Genomic DNA, 23,492 nt, shown 5'->3' on the forward strand with positions numbered 1-23,492 from the left:
ATAACTGTTGTGTAATATTGATTTTCACATATCAATCATCTCATTTTGTACAGGATATAGATAGGGATAACATTGAAATGTATGATAATCTAAAGACTTGGAACAGATAAAACTCAATCAGAGACATCTTATAAGTATAGCCTTGTTATCTTGCATAATTGCTTGCTTTCAAATGAAAGTATTTCAGAAAAACATCTTCTGTTGATTGTATTCTAAATTTTGACAAGACTTTTGCTGTTTCTTCTTTACTTTTATTTAACATCTTGGAAGACCTTTGATTGCTATTATTATTATCATTATTTTGTCCCTAATTTCTAGTCAGACTTTTGGTCCTTGTTATTCTGTTCCCTAATTTTTAACCAGACTTTTGGTCCTTGTTATTCTGTTCCCTAACTTCTAACCAGACTTTTGGTCCTTGTTTATTCTGTTCCCTAATTTTTAACCAGACTTTTGGTCTTGTTATTCTGTTCCCTAATTTTTAACCAGACTTTTGTCCTTGTTATTCTGTTCCCTAACTTTTAACCAGACTTTTTGTCCTTGTTATTCTGTTCCTAACTTTAACCTGACTTTGGTCCTTGTTAAACCTAACTTTGCTGACTTTTGGTCCTTGTTATTCTGTTCCCTAACTTTTAGCCAGACTTTTGGTCCTTGTTATTCTGTTCCCTAACTTTTAACCAGACTTTTGGTCCTTGTTATTCTGTTCCCTAATTTTTAACCAGACTTTTGGTCCTTGTTATTCTGTTCCCTAACTTTTAACCAGACTTTTGGTCCTTGTTATTCTGTTCCCTAACTTTTAACCAGACTTTTGGTCCTTGTTATTCTGTTCTCTAACTTTTAACCAGACTTTTGGTCCTTGTTATTCTGTTCCTAACTTTTAACCAGACTTTTGGTCCTTGTTATTCTGTTCCCTAATTTTTAACCAGACTTTTTGGTCCTTGTTATTCTGTCCCTAATTTTTAACCAGACTTTTGTTATTCTGTAACCCTTTTTGTCCATTTATTCTGTTCCCTAACTTTTAACCAGACTTTTGGTCCTTGTTATTCTGTTCCCTAACTTTTAACCAGACTTTTGGTCCTTGTTATTCTGTTCCCTAACTTTTAACCAGACTTTTGGTCCTTGTTATTCTGTTCCCTAACTTTTAACCAGACTTTTGGTCCTTGTTATTCTGTTCCCTAACTTTTAACCAGACTTTTGGTCCTTGTTATTCTGTTCTCTAACTTTTAACCAGACTTTTGGTCCTTGTTATTCTGTTCCCTAACTTTTAACCAGACTTTTGGTCCTTGTTATTCTGTTCCCTAATTTTTAACCAGACTTTTGGTCCTTGTTATTCTGTTCCCTAACTTTTAACCAGACTTTTGGTCCTTGTTATTCTGTTCCCTAACTTTTAACCAGACTTTTGGTCCTTGTTATTCTGTTATCTAATTTTTAACCAGACATTTGGTCCTTGTTATTCTGTTCCCTAACTTCTAACCAGACTTTTGGTCCTTGTTATTCTGTTCCCTAATTTTTAACCAGACTTTTGGTCCTTGCTATTAATATTCTGTTCCCTAACTTTTAACCAGACTTTTGGTCCTTGTTATTCTGTTCCCTAATTTTTAACCAGACATTTGGTCCTTGTTATTCTGTTCCCTAACTTCTTTTTAACCAGACTTTTGGTCCTTGCTATTTATTCTGTTCCCTAATATTTTAACCAGACTTTTGGTCCTTGCTATGTTATTCTGTTCCCTAACTTTTAACCAGACTTTTGGTCCTTGTTATTCTGTTCCCTAACTTTTAACCAGACTTTTGGTCCTTGTTATTCTGTTCCCTAACTTCTAACCAGACTTTTGGTCCTTGTTATTCTGTTCCCTAATTTTTAACCAGACTTTTGGTCCTTGCTATTAATATTCTGTTCCCTAACTTCTAGCCAGACTTTTGGTCCTTGCTATTAATATTCTGTTCCCTAACTTTTAACCAGACTTTTGGTCCTTGTTATTCTGTTCTCTAATTTTTAACCAGACTTTTGGTCCTTGTTATTCTGTTCCCTAACTTTTAGCCAGACTTTTGGTCCTTGTTATTCTGTTCCCTAACTTTTAGCCAGACTTTTGGTCCTTGTTATTCTGTTCCCTATTTTTAACCAGAATTTTGGTCCTTGTTATTCTGTTCCCTAACTTTTAACCAGACTTTTGGTCCTTGTTATTCTGTTCTCTAACTTTTAACCAGACATTTTGGTCCTTGTTATTCTGTTCCTAACTTTTAACCAAACTTTTGGTCCTTGTTATTCTGTTCCCTAACTTTTAACCAGACTTTTGGTCCTTGTTATTCTGTTCCCTAATTTTTAACCAGACTTTTGGTCCTTGTTATTCTGTTCCCTAACTTTTAACCAGACTTTTGGTCCTTGTTATTCTGTTCCCTAATTTTTAACCAGACTTTTGGTCCTTGTTATTCTGTTCCCTAATTTTTAACCAGACTTTTGGTCCTTGTTATTCTGTTCCCTAATTTTTAACCAGACTTTTGGTCCTTGTTATTCTGTTCTCTAATTTTTAACCAGACTTTTGGTCCTTGTTATTCTGTGTTCTCTAATTTTTAACCAGACTTTTGGTCCTTGTTATTCTGTTCCCTAATTTTTAACCAGACTTTTGGTCCTTGTTATTCTGTTCCCTTACTTTTAACCAACTTTTGGCCTTGTTATTCTGTTCTCTAACTTTTAACCAGACTTTTGGTCCTTGTTATTCTGTCTATTTTAACCAGACTTTTTATTCTGTTCTATTATACTTTAACCAGACTTTTGGTCCTTGTTATCTGTTCCCTAACTTTTAACCAGACTTTTGGTCCTTGTTATTCTGTTCCCTAAACTTTTAACCAGACTTTTGGTCCTTATTCTGCTTTTAATTTGGTTATTCTGTTCCCTAACTTTTAACCAGACTTTTGGTCCTTGTTATTCTGTTCCCTAACTTTTAAACCAGACTTTTGGTCCTTGTTATTCTGTTCCTAATTTTTAACCAGACTTTTGGTCCTTGTTATTCTGTTCCCTAACTTTTAACCAGACTTTTGGTCCTTTGCTACCTTGTTATTCTGTTCTCTAACTTTTAACCAGACTTTTGGACCTTGTTATTCTGTTCCCTTGCTAACTTTTAACCAGACATTTTGTCCTTACTAATCTCTTACCTTGATCCTTGCAATACAGTCATCAAACATCTTAAATGGCCTTTGCTCTGCCTTTCCTGTTTTATTCACTTCATTACATCTCGCTTGGTTCTAACTCTTTGCTTAAACATTCTTTTTAATTACAAATTAAACTCTAATGATAATTGTTTTAAAAAGCTTCTCATTTATCATTTTGTTTTATAGATACTAACATTGAACAAATCTTCTTCAGTAACTCAAATGTCAGCCAGGTAGAGCTAGGGGATAATCAGAGCTAGTTATTTACAATATGATTGGTTTCCTCTGTCTGTCAAGCTGAAGAGGACAGCAGTAAAAGCCCTGAGGTGCTTGTCTGACTTGGTCTCTCTACTTAAGCCCACGTCTAACCTCTAGTTTTAATTACTTATATCCATAGGGATTGGACTCATTACAGCCAAAATGTTCCAGGCTAACACCAAACACAAGTGTATATAGGTCTCAGTAGATATATGGTTATATGCCCTGATTTCTTTGGTCTTAATTGGAACCACCAAATCAGACAATAACACACCATCCTACTAATACATTTTATTCCCTAAATATCCATGATTATGTACTTTTCCATAACAGATTTGGTGCAAGAAACCCCCATCTCTCATTGAGTCTGGATATTCTCAGGAGACCTAAAAAGCTCTGTGTGGTATATGAAATTTTAGCGAATCAAATTTACTTCAACATAGCATCAAAATGGTCCCTGCCAAATTGCAATGGAAATCCTGTTTTCAAATAATACTTTGAAAGCTATTACAAATGAGCTGTTAGCAGTGTTTTGTTCATGCACTTTAAAAAGAACATAAAACTATACTAAATATGATTATCTAAAAGCTAACTTTGATACCACAGCTGAAATTTTATTACATACTAACTGGCTTTAAAAACTTTGGGAAAGATATGCATTGGACAATAGACATTCTCTGTAATGTGTTAGCCAAATAGATCTTGTTTACACAATCAACATTGTGCATTAAAGTTTCAAATGCTTATTTAATATGGAATGTGACTTTTGCGTCATTACTCTGTAGTTTTTAGGTCCAATGTTAATTGTTTCATAAATATTGGGACTGATGAATGGTGTTCACCGTTACTCCAAAAGCACTGTATTATACTCGAGATCTTAAACCCCTAAAAAATTGAGGAGCCTTTTCCAGCAGAGTTAAAATTCCTGAAAAATACTTAAGCTACTGTAAGTAACAACATTTAATTCTGTTCTCCTGCAGAAAGCTTCTCTTCTCCCTGATTGGTTAGGAGTTAAGTGAGGGCCTGAGTTCATACCTCTATATTGGGGGAGAGGATACAGTTGTTTACTTTTGGTATTATTTGCCTCACAAACTCTTAGGACAACACAAGAAATCATCCATAAATTAATCAAGATCAATAACATTTGAATATACTTCCCTCTCGATAATTTTTTCCCCCAAAAAATTTGTTTTTGACATTTTATATTTCCTACAAGTTCGGTCTTGTATGAAGTCCCAATGTTGATTGCTCTGAATTATTCATACAATGTAAATATTAACATCCTGGCTTGATAACTGTATGACTAAGACCATATGGAGTTACAGACATGCTGGTTCCAAAGTATTTGCATTTATATTTTATTATTCATTGTTAAACAAATTATACAATTATAACACAGACTCAGAGTGTACTGTAACTGCATTTTCAGCTTTATTGTTCTTGGAAAAAAATACCAGAAACTGCAAGTGTTGGCTATATGCTGCAATAATCTAGAAATAATGGTTTTATTGTAATTTTATGTTTCAGATGTTAGAAAGTCTACATATCTTCATTGGATTAATGGTATGCAGTAGACAATAGATTGAGTTACAGAGTATTAACATACCTCAAATGACATAACAAACATTACACCGTCATATCCCCATCCACCTCTGCTTTCATTCATAAACAAGTGGCCTAAAGGGCCAGCAGTATCACTCACCGATATTCCTAAGTACATTAGGTTTAGGATTTACCGCTTCAGCACTATGTATCTCACCCAAAATTATATGGTTAAGATACATTTTTCCCTAAATCCCTTCAATAATTTAGAAAGATATATTTTAATCCTGATATCCTCAGTTTCCTTCCCTCTCATAATTCTATCTACAATCCTAGATGTCCTTTTTTCTTTACATCTTGTTATTCCTTTTTTCAATCCTTATCATCCATTATTTAACCCCTCTCTCGTAGTTCTGTCTGAAATCTAGTCCACTTTTACTTTACTGTCATATTTTTTCAATTGATATTTCACCTCTTAACCTTTAATGTTGCCCTCCTTTACATACATATTAACCCTGAACTTCTAGCCTTTTAATGTTTCCCTCCTTTACATACATATTAACCCTGAACTTCTAGCCTTTTAATGTTTCCCTCCTTTACATACATATTAACCCTGAACTTCTAGCCTTTTAATGTTGCCCTCCTTTACATACATATTAACCCTGAACTTCTAGCCTTTTAATGTTGCCCTCCTTTACATACATATTAACCCTGAACTTCTAGCCTTTTAATGTTGCCCTCCTTTACATACATATTAACCCTGAACTTCTAGCCTTTTAATGTTGCCCTCCTTTACATACATATTAACCCTGAACTTCTAGCCTTTTAATGTTGCCCTCCTTTACATACATATTAACCCTGAACTTCTAGCCTTTTAATGTTGCCCTCCTTTACATACATATTAACCCTGAACTTCTAGCCTTTTAATGTTGCCCTCCTTTACATACATATTAACCCTGAACTTCTAGCCTTTTAATGTTGCCCTCCTTTACATACATATTAACCCTGAACTTCTAGCCTTTTAATGTTGCCCTCCTTTACATACATATTAACCCTGAACTTTACTTTTATGTTGCCCTCCTTTACATTATTAACCTGAACTTCTAGCCTTTTAATGTTGCCCTCCTTTACATACATATTAACCCTGAACTTTTAGCCTTTTAGTTGCCCCCTTTTTTAATGTTGCCCTCCTTTACATAAATATAACCCTGAACTTCTTACATGTTCTCCCTCTCATACATACATATTAACCCTGAACTTCTAGCCTTTTAATGTTGCCCTCCTTTACATACATATTAACCCTGAACTTCTAGCCTTTTAATGTTGCCCTCCTTTACATACATATTAACCCTGAACTTCTAGCCTATTTCCTTTCCCTCCTTTACATACATATTAACCCTGAACTTCTAGCCTTTTAATGTTTCCCTCCTTTACATACATATTAACCCTGAACTTCTAGCCTTTTAATGTTGCCCTCCTTTACATACATATTAACCCTGAACTTCTAGCCTTTTAATGTTGCCCTCCTTTACATACATATTAACCCTGAACTTCTAGCCTTTTAATGTTTCCCTCCTTTACATACATATTAACCCTGAACTTCTAGCCTTTTAATGTTGCCCTCCTTTACATACATATTAACCCTGAACTTCTAGCCTTTTAATGTTGCCCTCCTTTACATACATATTAACCCTGAACTTCTAGCCTTTTAATGTTGCCCTCCTTTACATACATATTAACCCTGAACTTCTAGCCTTTTAATGTTGCCCTCCTTTACATACATATTAACCCTGAACTTCTAGCCTTTTAATGTTGCCCTCCTTTACATACATATTAACCCTGAACTTCTAGCCTTTTAATGTTGCCCTCCTTTACATACATATTAACCCTGAACTTCTAGCCTTTTAATGTTGCCCTCCTTTACATACATATTAACCCTGAACTTCTAGCCTTTTAATGTTGCCCTCCTTTACATACATATTAACCCTGAACTTCTAGCCTTTTAATGTTGCCCTCCTTTACATACATATTAACCCTGAACTTCTAGCCTTTTAATGTTTGCCCTCCTTTACATACATATTAACCCTGAACTTCTAGCCTTTTAATGTTGCCCTCCTTTACATACATATTAACCCTGAACTTCTAGCCTTTTAATGTTGCCCTCCTTTACATACATATTAACCCTGAACTTCTAGCCTTTTAATGTTGCCCTCCTTTACATACATATTAACCCTGAACTTCTAGCCTTTTAATGTTGCCCTCCTTTACATACATATTAACCCTGAACTTCTAGCCTTTTAATGTACGTTGCCCTCCTTTACATACATATTAACCCTGAACTTCTAGCCTTTTAATGTTGCCCTCCTTTACATACATATTAACCCTGAACTTCTAGCCTTTTAATGTTTCCCTCCTTTACATACATATTAACCCTGAACTTCTAGCCTATTTCCTTCCACACTAATCTTCTCAATTTACATCCAGCAGGACATAATCCTGATCCTTTCACTATAACCTGGCATACTGTTCTCTTCCTCAAATTATTTGATACCTTGCTCTGGTCTACCTATTTCAGAAATAAATATTTCGCATTAAACACTGTAGCATCATAGTAAGAACTTGATTAATATTTATACCCGAACACATCCTGTTACTTCACCGACATCAAATACCTGATTAATTTTGACCTATTAATTCTTTCACATATTCTGTTACCAAACTCAGAAGTTCTGTATTAATTCATCATATGACAAAAATCACTTAGGTTACCATGGTTACGGATTTATTTTTAAGACGACTAGATTATGTGACAGAATTATATCAGCATTCATATGATTCTTTAATCAATACTGTCACCCTGCCCTAATAATCTTATCAAACACACGTAGGACTATATATGGATTCTTCTTGATCAGGTGAACTATTCAACCTAATCTGTTATTAATAAAAACCCTCCAAGTTGTCTCCAACCTACCTCACCTCAGGATGCTTCAGACCACATTTGGTAACAACCAACTGCTTTTTATCAGATGTAGGATGTTGGTTCAGGTACATGAGCTTTTCAGAAATTGCATCTAAGCCAGGTGTCTAACTAGCTCAGATTAGTAGGAATTTCCTTTATGTCTCAAGTTATCCTGACCTACGTTGAGAGAGACATCACTAGAAAGAGCTCTAACACATATATACTCCTAACAACTACTTAATAGTTCAATTTTACACTTTTCTATACCCACATTTTTATTCATTGATCTCTTTTTCTGAAGACACCAAGCAACACACCCCACCCGGTCACATTATACTGACAACAGGCAAACCAGTCGTCCCACTCCCTGTATGCTGAGCGCTAAGCAGGAGCAGAAACTACCACTTTTAAAGACTTTGGTGTGTCTCGGCCAGGGGACAGAACCCAGAGCCTTCCTTACAGAGGCGAACACTCAACTCAAGGCCAAAAGTGAGGCGGTGCCAACGGAGACATTAGGAAAGATAAAGTCAGTTAGGAAGAAGAGAAAAGATAAGATCCTAAATTTAGTCGCCTTTTACGATCATGCAATAGGGGCAGCAGGTACAATTCTAACGCCCTACCTGCAGGGCGGTGCAAGGGTACGCCGATTGGAACAAGCTCTTCCAGGGTGCCATCAGTTCTGATTTTGTAGCCGAGTAATGAAGATGTTTCTAACATATAACCACGAGCCTTTTACCTAAGGATCGTGAGTTTGGCAATTACCAGGAACTGACCGCTGGTTGATGGTTTTTTTTCTCCTCGTTTTCACTAAAATGTCTCTTTGAGTTCGAGTAGCAGGGTGTCCCAGTTTATAGAATCACAAGTTTAAGACAGGATGTGGTCACATATGGGGTTATTTCACACTTATCTTTCATATAAAAAAATCTGTTGGTTAGTTTCTTGATTAAATTAATGTCCTATTGACAGTCAGGGTAATTTAAGGAGGCCTACATGCATGCATGTTTTGGGAGACAGACCTATGATAAAATCTTGTGTAATTTGCACAGGTACTTTTTAAGGGCTGAAAATGCTGAAAAAAATCTACTATCAGTACATTTTGCGCATCGAAAAATTTGGGAAAAAATGATGTCGAGGGAGTCCCAAAATTGATGTATGAAGGAGACAATTTCAATGCAAAATATTCCCCATAAATTCTTGCAACTTGCACAAAGAAATGTTGTATTTAGAAGAAATATATATGTTTATGAGCGAGATAGCATTATCAAGGGGCAAGATCTAGAGTCTCACTATTGCACCGATTAATAAGTGATGACCTACCTTATAACTAAGATACTGGACAAGAATGGTCTCCAATAGGCTGATTCCAGCCACCGTCACCTGGATAATCCAGAGGCCACTTGACCGATTGACCCAAAGGATCCTATTCCTGTCAACAAGAGTTAAAACATTCAAACTAAATCACAATTGAAATGTAACACTACATATTCCTGATCCGGCATTACTTTATCTGACCCAGTACACACTACAGGATTTAAAGATATTTGTGTAATCTGGACACAATTTGATTAGATAGATATCAATGTGAACAAAAAAGTAAATATATGAAATGGTGTTCTGAATTAAAGCCATTCTGTACCAATAGAAAATGAGGAGAATTTTTACAAGGATATGGATGCTTTATATTACTAGAACACTGACACGTCAAATAATTGACATGTAACTTGATGATTTAGCTCCCTAAAAGCATATGTCAGCCTATAAGAGAGCCGAAATATCTAGGAATCATATATTCCTAGTTTTAAATAAAGCGCCTTCAATCACTGCCATGTTCAGTGACATTTATCGGATTCCTAAATCGTATCACGTGACTGCACGTTCGACACGACCTGCACGTGGTGAGCCAGGTAACTAGCGTAAGCACACATGTGTTTGTTTACGTTTTCCTTCTGGCCTATATGAGCAAATCATGCTGGTATATGTCCACAGATTCAGTATTTGAAACATCCAATTTACACATTTACCGTAAAATGTTGTGTGTATCAAATATTGTAATGTGCGAGCATTATTATTCTTTGTAGATAGAGTCTGATGAGGTCGACCACATGTTTTGTTTATGAAAAATTGTTGATATTTCCTCTTTGTTTCACAACTCTCGTTTTACTTCGAGATTGTCGCGACAATGTTCGGAAGAGTTCGGAATGATTCGGCATCTTTCGAGCTATTTTTCACGTGTACACGTTAAAAAGATTTTTTACTTTTATAATTAAAGATACTCCCAGTGCTGCAACTTTATAAAAAGTGGTAAAATTAGAAAGTTTAAACCTCAGGCAGACGAAGAAAAATATGTATAACACTTAAACAGTTTTCACTATGACCAAAAGTTATAGACCATACAACTTTAAAGCCATTCTGTTACCCAATAGAAAATGAGGAGAATTTTTACAAGGATATGGATGCTTTATATTATTAGAACAATTATGGTATTAGAATAAGTCAGAAAAACGGTACTCAGAAAGACCATATATGAAAGAATGGAAATTATAATAGGTCATCTAAAAAAAGTCCTTGGAATTATTGGGAATTTGCAGAGCCTTAAAGATGCTCCACCTCCGACAGAGCATAAATGATATTCATTATTTGAACAAAAATTGGTGTTTTTATCATGTTATAATATATGTCTAATTAACACAAAAAATAATGTAAAATGATTAATTTTGCCTTTGGTGCATGCGCAATCAGTACTTCATTCCATATAGGATATAGTGCCACACAAGATGCAATTAATTATTTTTCATATTTTTAACTTGAAGTAAAATTAGAAGCTCAAACTTTTCAATGTTTGTAATGGCGTAAAGTACCTAACTTTTGTAACTGAAGAAAAATACTAAATCGTCTGCTCCTGTTTTTGATAGTCAAAAAATACCATATGTCGGCGGTGGAGCATCTTTAAATAAAGATGATGAACTTTTTCCTTTTTCCATAAAACAAAAATCCTTCAAAAAAGAAGACTGTCACATCTTTTTAATCAGTATTATCAAACATATCACCACTATATAAGTCTCAGTCACAACAGTCTTTTCCATAGTAAATAAATTCACATTTCTCCAACTGATTTGGAAGAAATGAATCTTTGATTTCTGTGATTGCAGTTGAGTCAAAATATGTTATCTGATATTTATAAAACAATTGGACAGAGGATTTCTGACAGTTTGTTCGTTGTCAGAGCTACAACTCCCACTGACCATAGTGTTGCCTTTCAGTCGCCCCGCAATAGCCAATGAGAGGCCCTGTTTAATTCTAATTCATTATGGCGCTGGGTACCTCACAGCATCATACACCTGCTGTGTGACCCACAGAGCCAGAGAGTGAGCGACTACATCCTCAAGAACCTGTTTTGTATTTTATACAGTAAATGGAATACAGATTCACAGCAGGACATTTTGTCATAGGAAATAAACAAGTATGTCAATCTTCCAGCCTTGGAGAATACATCATGGTGTTAGCAATGTAAATGTCTACTGTACAGTTAATACATCACTTTAACGGACCAATATGTTTCAGTTCTCCCTTATCTGGCCCCAGTGTTAACTTACCAGTTAATTGATGGATTTTCTTGGAATCGGTCAGCATCAACCGGTGTCCAACAGTCCTGGGTCTGAACGATCGTCCCATTGGGAAACTCGTGGCTGGTACACACAACAAAGAAACAGAAAATCATAAGCATGAACAAGTCGTATTCAAAGGATATATCAAAGCATATTTGCATATTGTCATACAAAAATTAGAATTCATAGTATTTTTCATTATTCCTTTTTTGTTTATTTCAATTTTTCTGTATATTTTTTATTTTCCTTTCTTAGAAATACTTCATGGGCAAACAAGACATTAAAATACAATATTAGTAAAATGGCCATCTATCAGAAATGTTGTCTTATCATCAGGCTTCAGATCAGATCATCAAAAAATGCTCAAGTGATTTAATGGGAATCTACTTATGAAATTTCATATTATCCATACAGTTACAGTAACAATACTTGTTGAAGGATTGATTGACTGCAGACAAAATGACCACAATTGATCCTACAATAAAAGGAATATGAGGCTTTAAGTCTGAGAAACGGCCACCTATTATTTCTATTATAAGTACATTTACACCCATGTCTGACACAGATCTATTTTAGCCACTTCTTCCTCATTATCAGAATAACTAAATTAATCAAAGCCAATGTTGAAGAGCTGACAGTTTCGGTTGATCAAGAAGATATGGGAAAAAATGAAAACAGAAGATGGATGCAAAGTTATTTAAATAGAGAAATAAAGTAAGATTAATTGAGGAGTTGAAAACAAAGATACAGGAAAATAAATTGTGCTGAATACTCAGAGAAAAGGGGCAATTACTTCACCCCAAATGATACACATAATGTGTAAAGTTGGACACAAAATTACAAGTAAATACAGCAAGGTTTATAAAGGCACAGAGCTGTGTTGATTTGTATTGCCTTCAGCTAAGTATGAGTTGGTAGCAGGTTGGTAATGTCAAGCCTTTGGTAGGCAGCTATCGAGATTCTCCATTCACCAGTAAAACAGATTCCCAGTCCTATAGAAACTGAAGTGATAATGTGACAACTTTTCACAAAATCAATAATCATCTATCAGACGTGAAAGTCCTACCATTTACAGCATTTACATAGGATACCGATCTGGGTAGTCACAGCCTTATCAACAGCTTGTTAAAACGGTCTTTAACCTAATTTCTAGGAATAACGAGGATACAAGTATTATTTGTAGATGTATCAAGTATCCTCATTCATACATACATATACATAATGCTCTAGATAGAGGACATGATGCTTGATGTCCTATCATTCTACTTAAATCCTTTATTTACTACCAGGGTATTGTTGATATTGAATACAAAAGCTAAGGTAAAGGAATGATCTGGGTAATATTCAAACACTATCCTTATTTAATACAACATAGTAAATCCCCATTAATAACTATTCTATTTCATAGGTTTATTTTTCCAGACATAGTTGCAAAATTGAAAACACCAAATGACAACCTTGACATTTATGGACACCATCTAGAGTCTTCAAGTCCCACATTGTCATTGCATGTTTTCACTCAGACATAACCCCATGGCTTAAATGCCTTCAAGTCTCATATATGGTCATGTCATTGGGGTTGAAGTTTTGGTTGATACAGCAATTGTTAGTATATATGGTCATGACTTTGGGGTTGAAGACTTGGTTGATACAGCAATTGTTAGTATATATGGTCATGACTTTGGGGTTGAAGACTTGGTTGATACAGCAATTGTTAGTATATATGGTCATGACTTTGGGGTTGAAGACTTGGTTGGTACAGCCAATTCTAATAGATGGTCATGTCTTTGGGGTTGAAGACTTGGTTGATACAGCAATTGTTAGTATATATGGTCATGACTTTGGGGTTGAAGACTTGGTTGATACAGCAATTGTTAGTATATATGGTCATGACTTTGGGGTTGAAGACTTGGTTGATACAGCAATTGTTAGTATATATGGTCATGACTTTGGGGTTGAAAGACTTGGTTGATACAGCAATTGTTAGTATATATGGTCATGACTTTGGGGTTGAAGACTTGGTTGATACAGCAATTGTTAGTATATATGGTCATGACTTTGGGGTTGAAGACTTGGTTGATACAGCAATTGTTAGTATATATGGTCATGTCTTTGGGGTTGAAGACTTGGTTGATACAGCAATTGTTAGTATATATGGTCATGACTTTGGGGTTGAAGACTTGGTTGATTCAGCAATTGTTAGATGATATGGTCATGTCATTGCGGTTGTAGACTTGAAAAACAAAATGCCTCTTGGCCTTGATCATTTAAGCTTTGAAATTTTTTTTTAAAATTTATCTTTTTGGCCTTCTTGCGCTGGCATAAATGAATACAACTGAAATATTTTTTTCAAGGATGAAGTTTTCAAATAATAAAAAAGTGCAACATAGGCATATCAATTTGTAAATATCAACATTTGTTGCTTGGATGATACCCTTTTACTATCAAATGTATCTTAGTGCTGTGAAGAGTCTGCAGTGAAACAAGTTCCTAAAATATGTGGTATTTAAGCAAATGTCAGATATGTTAAGAGCAAAGCCTTATCTGGCTATAATAAACACATGTTAATTGTTAATGTAACGCCTCTCATTTACCAAATGTCTGCCTATAAAACTTGTGGAATTGAATGAGACCACGAATGGATCCATACTATCAGCATTATACCGATACCAAAACCAAATGATGGAAAATCACACTAAAAGGTCACAAAAATGTTTAAAAAATAAAAATAACACGGTGGATAGAAATTTGTGTCTAATGTTTGTGCCGATGTCAGCAACAAGCCTAATGCATCTGCAGTAATAAAGATACAAGCTACAGAAAATCCAATCTGAAAACTAAAAGGTAAAGAGTAAAATCTATCCAATATATCCATACAACAACTGCTGAAATAATCAGAAACTCTATCTAGTAGACATTGTACCTTCAGCAGGTTTTTGTTACACATTAGTGTAATGGTTATCTTTTAGCTTCGCTACAAACCTAATAGATATTTGACCTTTATTTAGTAGACATTCTACTTTTATTTAGTAGATATTCTACCTAGAAGACATTATTTAGACATTCTAACCTGATCTTGTAGACATTTAACCTTTATCTAGTAGATATTCTACCTTGTAGATATTCATTCTACCCCGATCTTGTAGACATTTAACCTTTATCTAGTAGATATTCTACCTTGTAGATATTCATTCTACCCCGATCTTGTAGACATTTAACCTTTATCTAGTAGATATTCTACCTTGTAGATATTCATTCTACCCCGATCTAGTAGACATTTAACCTTTATCTAGTAGATATTCTACCTTGGTAGACATTCATTTGATCCCTATTTAGCAGACATTCCACCTTTATCTAGTAGATATTCTATCTAGTAGAAATTCATTCTACCCCCGATCTAGTAGACATTTAACCTTCATCTAGTAGATATTCTATCTAGTAGACATTCATTCTACCCCGATCTAGTAGATATTCTACCTTTATCTAATAGATATTCTACCTAGTAGACATTCATTCTACCCCAATCTAGCAGATGTTCTACCTTTATCTAGTAGATATTCTGCCTAGTAGACATTCACTCTATCCCTATTTAGCAGACATTCTACTTTTATTTAGCAGATATTTTACTTAGTAGACATTCATTCTATCCCGATCTAGTACATTCTACCTTTATGTAATAGATATTTTACCTAGTAGACATTCATTTGATCCCTATCTAGTAGATATTCTACCTTTATCTAGTAGATATTCTACCTAGTAGACATTCATTCGATCCCTATCTAGTACATTCTACCTTTATATAATACATATTCTACCTAGTAGACATTCATTCTACCCCAATCTAGTAGATGTTCTACCTTTATCTAATAGATATTCTGCCTAGTAGACATTCACTCTATCCCTATTTAGCAGACATTCTACTTTTATTTAGCAGATATTTTACTTAGTAGACATTCATTCTATCCCGATCTAGTACATTCTACCTTTATGTAATAGATATTTTACCTAGTAGACATTCATTCGATCCCTATCTAGTACATTCTACCTTTATATAATACATATTCTACCTAGTAGACATTCATTCTACCCCAATCTAGCAGATGTTCTACCTTTATCTAGTAGATATTCTGCCTAGTAGACATTCATTATACCCCAATCTAGTACATTCTACCTTTATATAATAGATATTTTACCTAGTAGACATTCATTCGATCCCTATCTAGTAGAAATTCTACCTTTATCTAGTAGATGATCCCTACCTAGTAGACATTCATTTGATCCCTATCTAGTAGACATTCTACCTTAATCTAGTAGAAATTCTACCTAGTAGACATTCTACCTTAATCTAGTAGACATTCTACCTTAATCTAGTAGAAATTCTTCCTAGTAGACATTCTACCTTTATCTAGTAGATATTCTACCTAGTAGACATTCATTCTACCCCGATCTAGTACATTCTACCTTAATCTAGTAGATATTCTACCTAGTAGACATTCTACTATCCCTTTCTAGTAAATAATCTACCTCAGGACACAGTAGACTAATAATTAAGCTGTATGACTGACTTAATGATGAGAAATTCTACCCCGGTAGAACAGTCATTGTGGAAACTACTAGTAATAAGGCTTCAATGCTCATCCACCTGAACCACGCCAGCAGCATTATGTATAAATAAAAGAGCAGATTCCACAGGACCTCAGCCAGCCGACTGTAACTATGAAATACTTATCTCTGCCAGTTAAAGGATGATACCATTCAGTACTTACCATTTGGAGAGACCATCCATGGATACTCGTACAATGTAGAGAGCACATGTTAACAACTTGATCACAAGGTTAAAAATTCGTATCCGTAAACCTGTTGAATAAAACAATAAAATCATTAGACCAATACGTTATTCTTATAAATACATTGGAAATACTAATAGCACTTTTCATTTATGGAAGTCTGGTAATTAATCTTATTTTTGTAAAACAAATGTAATTCTTTTTGGTATTTTCTCAAAAAAAAAAAACACCCAAAAAACCACCACTTGTGCATGTAAGCATTAGATCTAGATTGACAGCTGGAACATCTGGCAAACATTATTTGGTTTTAAATTGTGTATCAGATTTTTATTTAGAATTCCAGTCATATCTACATCAGTTGAATTTCAGATAAATTTTAAGTTTTAGTCTGAGTCATTAATGACATGATATAGTAACTTGTGTACTTGTATGTGACCTGGAAAAGCCCAGGATAAGAACATGATAAAATTGGTACTGCAGTTTAGGTTTTGGGTCTAATTATTTTAATGTCCTATTAACATCTAGGGTCATGTAAGGATGTGCCAGGTTTGTTGGTGAAGGAAAGCCGGAGTACCAGAGAAAACCCCCGACCAGCGGTCAGTAACTGGCAACTGCACCACATGGGAATAGAACTTGCGACCCAGAAATGGAGGGCTGTTGTAATATGTCGAGACATCTTAACCACTCGGCCATCACAGCTCCTGATACTTGAGAAACATGCCATATTCCAATTGAAAATTATAGTTTGTTCTACTGAAGCTATCAGAATGCTGTAGTATGATAATCAATACTTAGGGACTTCTCTGACAATTGGACAAATCACACAGAATCCAATTATCTATACCCAAATGCATTTTGATTGCTTCCATATTTTCAGACAATTTGTTAGCGATATATGCCTACACATATATACGGTACTGCATTCTGACACTTATAATTTGCTATTGAAATCTATGATACATCTACCATAATTGACTTCAAGTAAAGATGGTGCCAAGTTTTGTGTAGAAGTATGAAAATCACTTTGGTTGAATCAGTCATGTGAAAATTAAACCAAGTGAGAGTATTGGATGTTTTAGCACCTTGGAACAATGCATGTGCTATAAGACACTTCACCTAGAACTCTTTGCTATCAGAGTGGATTAAGCAGATTGGTATCAATATGACACAAGATATTTTCAGAAGACATTTGATCTTACATTACTTTGCAACTTGAGCTCTGCACAATTAATCTATGTGATGAAATGATTTGATTATGTCAGCTTTTATAAGGAAATGAATGCCAGCTCAGCTTGACAAATGACAAATATGATCTTTCCACTTAATACATTGTATTTGTGTACCGGTAGTTAAATTTGCCATATAAAAGAACATCAAGCAAATAATCTTAACAATCGTAACTATTACTGATATAACCAGAAAATTTCAAGGCTAGAAATATCCAGACATAAATGTCACTACCTTCATGTGGAATTGAACCTTGATGTAAAGGGATGTCTATGTGTAACAATCTTTATCCTCCCTCCCCATTCTCCATTCTGTTTAATAGTGGGGGCAGAAAAAAAGACATCTCCTTGCAGGCACATAAAGACATATTTTCAATAGAAAAAGAAAAGAAGCTAAGAATAAACAGATGATTCCATTACATTGTATGGGAGAGTAAATTCTCTGTAATAAATACTGACTGAGACTTTAAGGAGCTTCATTCCCAATTTATTTACTGTAAGTGGGAGTAAATCCCTAACGAATATATATTGGATAAACACAGAAAAAAAACAGTACTTCGCTAATACAACAGCAGGGATACAGTAACACCGACAACATAAAATGAAATATCACAATTGAATTTAGCACAAAATCCTACACCCTAGGGCCAACATTGGAAATAACTGTATATTATAAGCTAATCAGGCTGGCTAGACAGCTCATTGTATAACTGTTATGACAAAAAACCAACGAACTATTATAACCTGTACCTATCGGTATAGCCATATTCAAAATCTTGGGCCACATCAATAAAATCTCCTAAACCTTTATATACATGTATTGCAATTATTTTAAGACTTGACAATACCAAAAAATTATTTTAGAAAAAGATCTGTCAATGTTGCGACTCGAACTTGTGCGTGACTGCATGCTCTTTCACAACTCACAGATCTCTAGTGGTAAGAGCCTGCTAGATGACGTGTGAGAGTTTGAATCCCTGCACAGCCACTGTGTTATGAACCTAAGTGACAGCTCAAACAGTAAGCATCTAAACTTATAGCTCTAACTGTAAGTAACTAAATGGCAGTTCCAGTTGTAACTAAATACCCAAATGGCAGCTCCAACTGTAAAAGCCTAAATGGTAGCTCCAACAGTAAGAGTCTTAAATTGCAGTTCCAACTGTAAGTGCCTAAATGGCAGCTCCAACTGTAAGTATCTAAATAGCAGCTATGGCTTTTTGTTTCTAAATAGCTGTTCCTACTGTAAGTGCTTAAATGGTAGCTCTGGGTACGGTTTTTGAAAAGCACTGACTAGTCTTGAATATTAGTAACAATAACCAAAGATGTTGTGAATTGGTTTAATTAGAAATAGCTTTAACATTGTTTTATTGTTGATATTGCAGAACAGAATATTTCCTATTATCATTATTACCATAATCTTATTGGTTAAAGCAATTGTTGCAATCAGAAACATGTTCCCATTATGTCTGTACAATAAAGTATATACTGAACATACAAACATAAAGCAAATTTCATGCATGATAAACCACAATTTTTATCAACTTTTACTTTTACAGTTTCAATCGAATGACAAAACTAAACAGATTAGGAAATCTCAGTAATCAATGTGATCTGATTGGGTAGTTGGCTGAACAGGCTAAAACTAATCTATTGATCTCACATACCATATTGGTGTCTGTTTACTGGACATTTGTCAGGCAATGATAGCTATACTATCAATGTAACAGTCATTAGAACATATTAAACAGTTTGTTATCACAGTTGGACATTGGACAATTATGAAGCCAAGATTCTATTTTTGCATATAATGTCAAGACACTTCTGGCATTACTTTCATCGTACATGTGTTAAGACCATTTGGGCATATTTCTGTGGAACATGATGTTTTTAGGCCTTTTGAGCAAGATGTTTCAGGCCTTTTGGACATGCTGTTTTAGGCATTTTGGGCAAGATGTTTTAGGCCTTTTGGACAAAATGTTTTAGGTATTTTGAACACAATGTTTTAGGCTTTTGGGTCGTCTCAGCACAATGCATAAGGCTTTTAGGCATGATGTTTGAGGACTTTTGGGCAAGATGTTTTACATTTTTGTACATATGAATTTGGGCAAGGTGTTAGGACTTTTAGGTGAGAAGTTCAATCTTTTTAGACCTCATGTTAGGCAATTTGGACATGCTGTTCAGCCTTTTGGTAATGATACAATGATACCTTTTTGGTAACATATCAGGTGATATTCAGATATTAGCATAATGCTTATAACACCCTCTGGGAGTGAATCGAAGACCAGCTTGCTTGGTGATATTGGGATTCATCAATTTCTTTTACAGTTATATATATATATAATTCAATTTTGCTTGTTATGAGCATTTTCATTGGCTTAAAAATTTACTTTATCAGCCCATTAAGGAAAAAATGGCATCGCCTTTTGTAATGTTGCTTCTGATTGGATGAGATGACGGCGTAATGATTTCATAGACAAAAGAGTCCCAAAATGAATTTTGAATATTGAAGAGATTATCTTTAGTTAAATTATAAGGATTAATTTGAATAGATTTGAATACGTTTTTTATGTTTATTTAAGTTAATCCTTAATTAATAATGATTTTCGATCCTTTTATGTTTAAAGCTGACTGGATTTAGATTCAAATATCATCATTAAGGCTATGTCATACTTACTTGATCTTTGGTTTTTAATGAAATAAAGCTGAAGTCTTTCTTTCAGAGACTTTTCATTTGTGAAGAATTCAACTCTCACTCTGAAAAATACAAAACATATCAACTTATGTAAAAGCTTTTACAAAAATCAGGTTACCAATTGATGGCAAACATGATTGAAATTAAGTATGTAATATCACCAACAAGGACAGGTTCACAAGATCAACACCCGGGTCTCTTACTTCCAGAATGTCTATCAATATTTTCCTTTTCAGTTCTAGACAAGAACATCAAATCTCCAAGCTTATTCTGGTAGTAAGACATTTGTCTTAAACTCATGATTTCTGCTGGCTGAAGGAAGAAAAAAAACAAAAGCCACAAAAAATCTGACAGGCTATAATTAACAAAGGCCATAAATTACATGGTTAACAAATGATCTACAAAATGCATTTGATTTGGAGAAAAAACAATGGTGCTTTAAATGTTAGTTCATATCAATAGCACTACCATGATTCATTATTTGAAGACATTTAATTTTTGCAATTTGACATTTACATAATTTTATCTTGAATAAAGCGATCACATAAAGTAATGGAATGTCCATGCATTTCCAATTTCATTATAAATGCAAATCTTTGCATATATTTTCTTTGTTATGAATCCATGCTTAAATCATGACACTTGTTTGATATACCTACCGGGATGTTGTTTGCTGGCTTTTATTGATCAGTTATTCATGATATAATAAAGTGAAACTACACATCAAAATGTCTCTAATGAACGGTTCCGAGTTATGTTTCTGATATAAAGATGTCACTTGAGTATGGAACTAGACAGATTTTGCATTTGCATTTTAGTAAAGATCTGTCTATAAATATTTCAAAAAATTGAATATATATACCGTATTTGACCCAATAAGCTACCATGTCCCTATAAGTGCCCCTCCCCCTTTTTGAGGCCTCAAAAGGGATAAATAGGCATAAATAAGGACCAAAACTACCTAAAATGGTATAAATTTGCAATAATTTTTTACTTATTAGCACCTTTTCATTTTTATCAATTTTTTAAGCGCCCTGGGCGCTTATTGGGTCGAATACGGTATACAATAATAATTTTAGAATCATATAATGGATAGAAACTTATAGCCCCAAAGACGGAAGTCCTCAAAGCACTGTGAAATGCTGAAAACATTGATAAAGACAATTGATATTGGAGGAAGTCATAAATGACACATGTACATATATAAACAAAGAGTGTGGCATTAATGCATTAACATCAGCCCATCTGGAAATTGAAAAAAAATATTATACTAAAATTTGAATTTACACATGTTTATATGCAAAGAAAAGATGTGCAGAGAACATGCAGCATTCATCAATAGCATTTTCATCTTATACATAATAGTCAACATGTTGTTTATTACAAAGTGTGGATTTATTTTTCACTTCTATCAATAAAAGAATTAATGACACCTTGTTCTGTCATACAGACATATATTATATAGTATATAATACGTATATATCATACATATAGTATGTAAAGCTTTTATAAAAGTCTGAAGCTGTTGTCGTTGTAACAACACACAGTTAGTGGTCATTTTTTTTAAAAATGTATGTTTAAAACATGAGTTTCATTAAGTTGATTGTTGCACCAGGGCATAATCTGTTAAATGGAAAGATCATACAATGATAAAACACCTTTTATTTTCTATGGGTTTGGATGATAGTAGCTTGAAAAGAATTCAAATTCAAAACAATGACACAGAATTACATAGAAAGCTGTTTGCATGGCTTTTGTCCACATATCTCTGCATCAACAATTCTCCAATTGTGATTAAATTGAAGTCAAAGTCAAAGTCTACTCAGACATTCTTAACTAGAACCAATGTCAGAAAAAGTTTAAAGGATGAAAGATATCAAAATTGTTTAAACTTCAATAACTTTTTCCTGAAATCAAAGCCTTTCTTTCAAAATCACTTCATAATTGTAGATAATTCATAGACTTTTAATCAACTACATAAAAATCGAAGGTGTAGATCAGTGTAGTTTGAACCATATATTTGTTTAGTCCTGTATATTAATCCTAATGGTTTAGAAAAGATGAGGTGCACCTGTTAGGAAAGAAATATCAAATTGCAAAATGCAAAGATATTGCAAATGAAAAATGTATGATCCTTCAATTATAATCAGTTAATTTTTCCACATGAATAAAATACATCTTATCATGATATCAATTTTTACTTACTGTGGCGGTGGTGGTATATTATCACAATTAAACGACAAACGTCGGACTCCACTGTTCCGGTGGAAATCTCCTCGGTGATGATTTCGTTGTTTACGCATGGAGGAGGTAATACTACGAGTCCTTGGATTGTATATGTGATGGTACAGCCAGACATTGGACATCATAAAAGGTAGCGATGTCCCTTGTATCAACAAAAATAAACGACAAAAGTGAACACCTCCGACCACCTCAAAGACGTCAAGATCTTCAAATATCCTATAAACGTCAGCTGCGACAAGCCACTCATTAGTAAAGAGCACTATGTGACCACAAGATAGTAATTAACTTGTAATTAATTGGACATACCAATCTTTAACAAGCAATAGGGAGAAATCACAAGGGAACAAAGGATCTAAATTATGAAGGCCTTGTAATGAAGTTGATTTATACAGGAAACCTGAAGCAATGTCTGTATAATTATCCGACTAATAATTTCCTCCAGAGGTTCAAATTAGCTTTGTAATCATCAACATTATCATTAAAAACCTCATCAACTGCTCAATAATATCACATTAAACAAGATATTTTCTCTCACAAAAACTTGACATTGTTCTTTATCATATCTAAAAAAAACTTTGTTCTCAATCCAACCGTTACACAATCTTCAAAAGAATTCCAAGGAATAACCTTTTCCATGTTCACATATAAATTCTTCTCATTGTCATCTAAGTACATTTGTCATTCATGTCTGACGTATGTAGAACAGAATATCTAGTTTTTTGCTAAACATTTGTCACTGCGACAAATGTTCATCACCACACCAACAATCTTATACACTTCCCTTTTCATTAAACCATAAATAGTAATTAACATCATTAACTGACGCAATAACCAACATAAAGCATCAAATAGACTTGTATAATGTAAATAAAAGATTACTGACCTTTACGAGCAAAATACTCAAAAGTCCTCTGTATAATATATCTATAAATGAAGCTCTCATAACGTAACACGATTCATCAATTTAACTATTTGTCAATACAACAATTTCGAAAATAACATGACAACGTATAGACATTGTCCACCACTTCT

The 23,492-nt window shown here is 34.2% G+C and overlaps 1 protein-coding gene across 1 annotated transcript in view; it reads right to left on the reverse strand.

Moving 5' to 3' along the window:
* Positions 1-23,492, reverse strand: part of LOC138321347 (potassium channel subfamily T member 2-like) — a 95,280-nt gene that overhangs the window by 33,784 nt on the left and 38,004 nt on the right. Inside the window, exons 2-6 of the mRNA XM_069264975.1 lie at positions 22,422-22,602; positions 20,199-20,278; positions 16,278-16,368; positions 11,500-11,592; positions 9,224-9,332 (exon numbers count right to left, since the gene is read on the reverse strand). Coding sequence (XP_069121076.1) covers positions 9,224-9,332; positions 11,500-11,592; positions 16,278-16,368; positions 20,199-20,278; positions 22,422-22,602 — 554 coding nt within the window. The remainder of the gene's footprint in view (positions 1-9,223; positions 9,333-11,499; positions 11,593-16,277; positions 16,369-20,198; positions 20,279-22,421; positions 22,603-23,492) is intronic.

The sequence above is a fragment of the Argopecten irradians genome, chromosome 4, assembly GCF_041381155.1.
Source record: "Argopecten irradians isolate NY chromosome 4, Ai_NY, whole genome shotgun sequence".
Classification (NCBI taxonomy): Eukaryota; Metazoa; Mollusca; class Bivalvia; order Pectinida; family Pectinidae; genus Argopecten; species Argopecten irradians.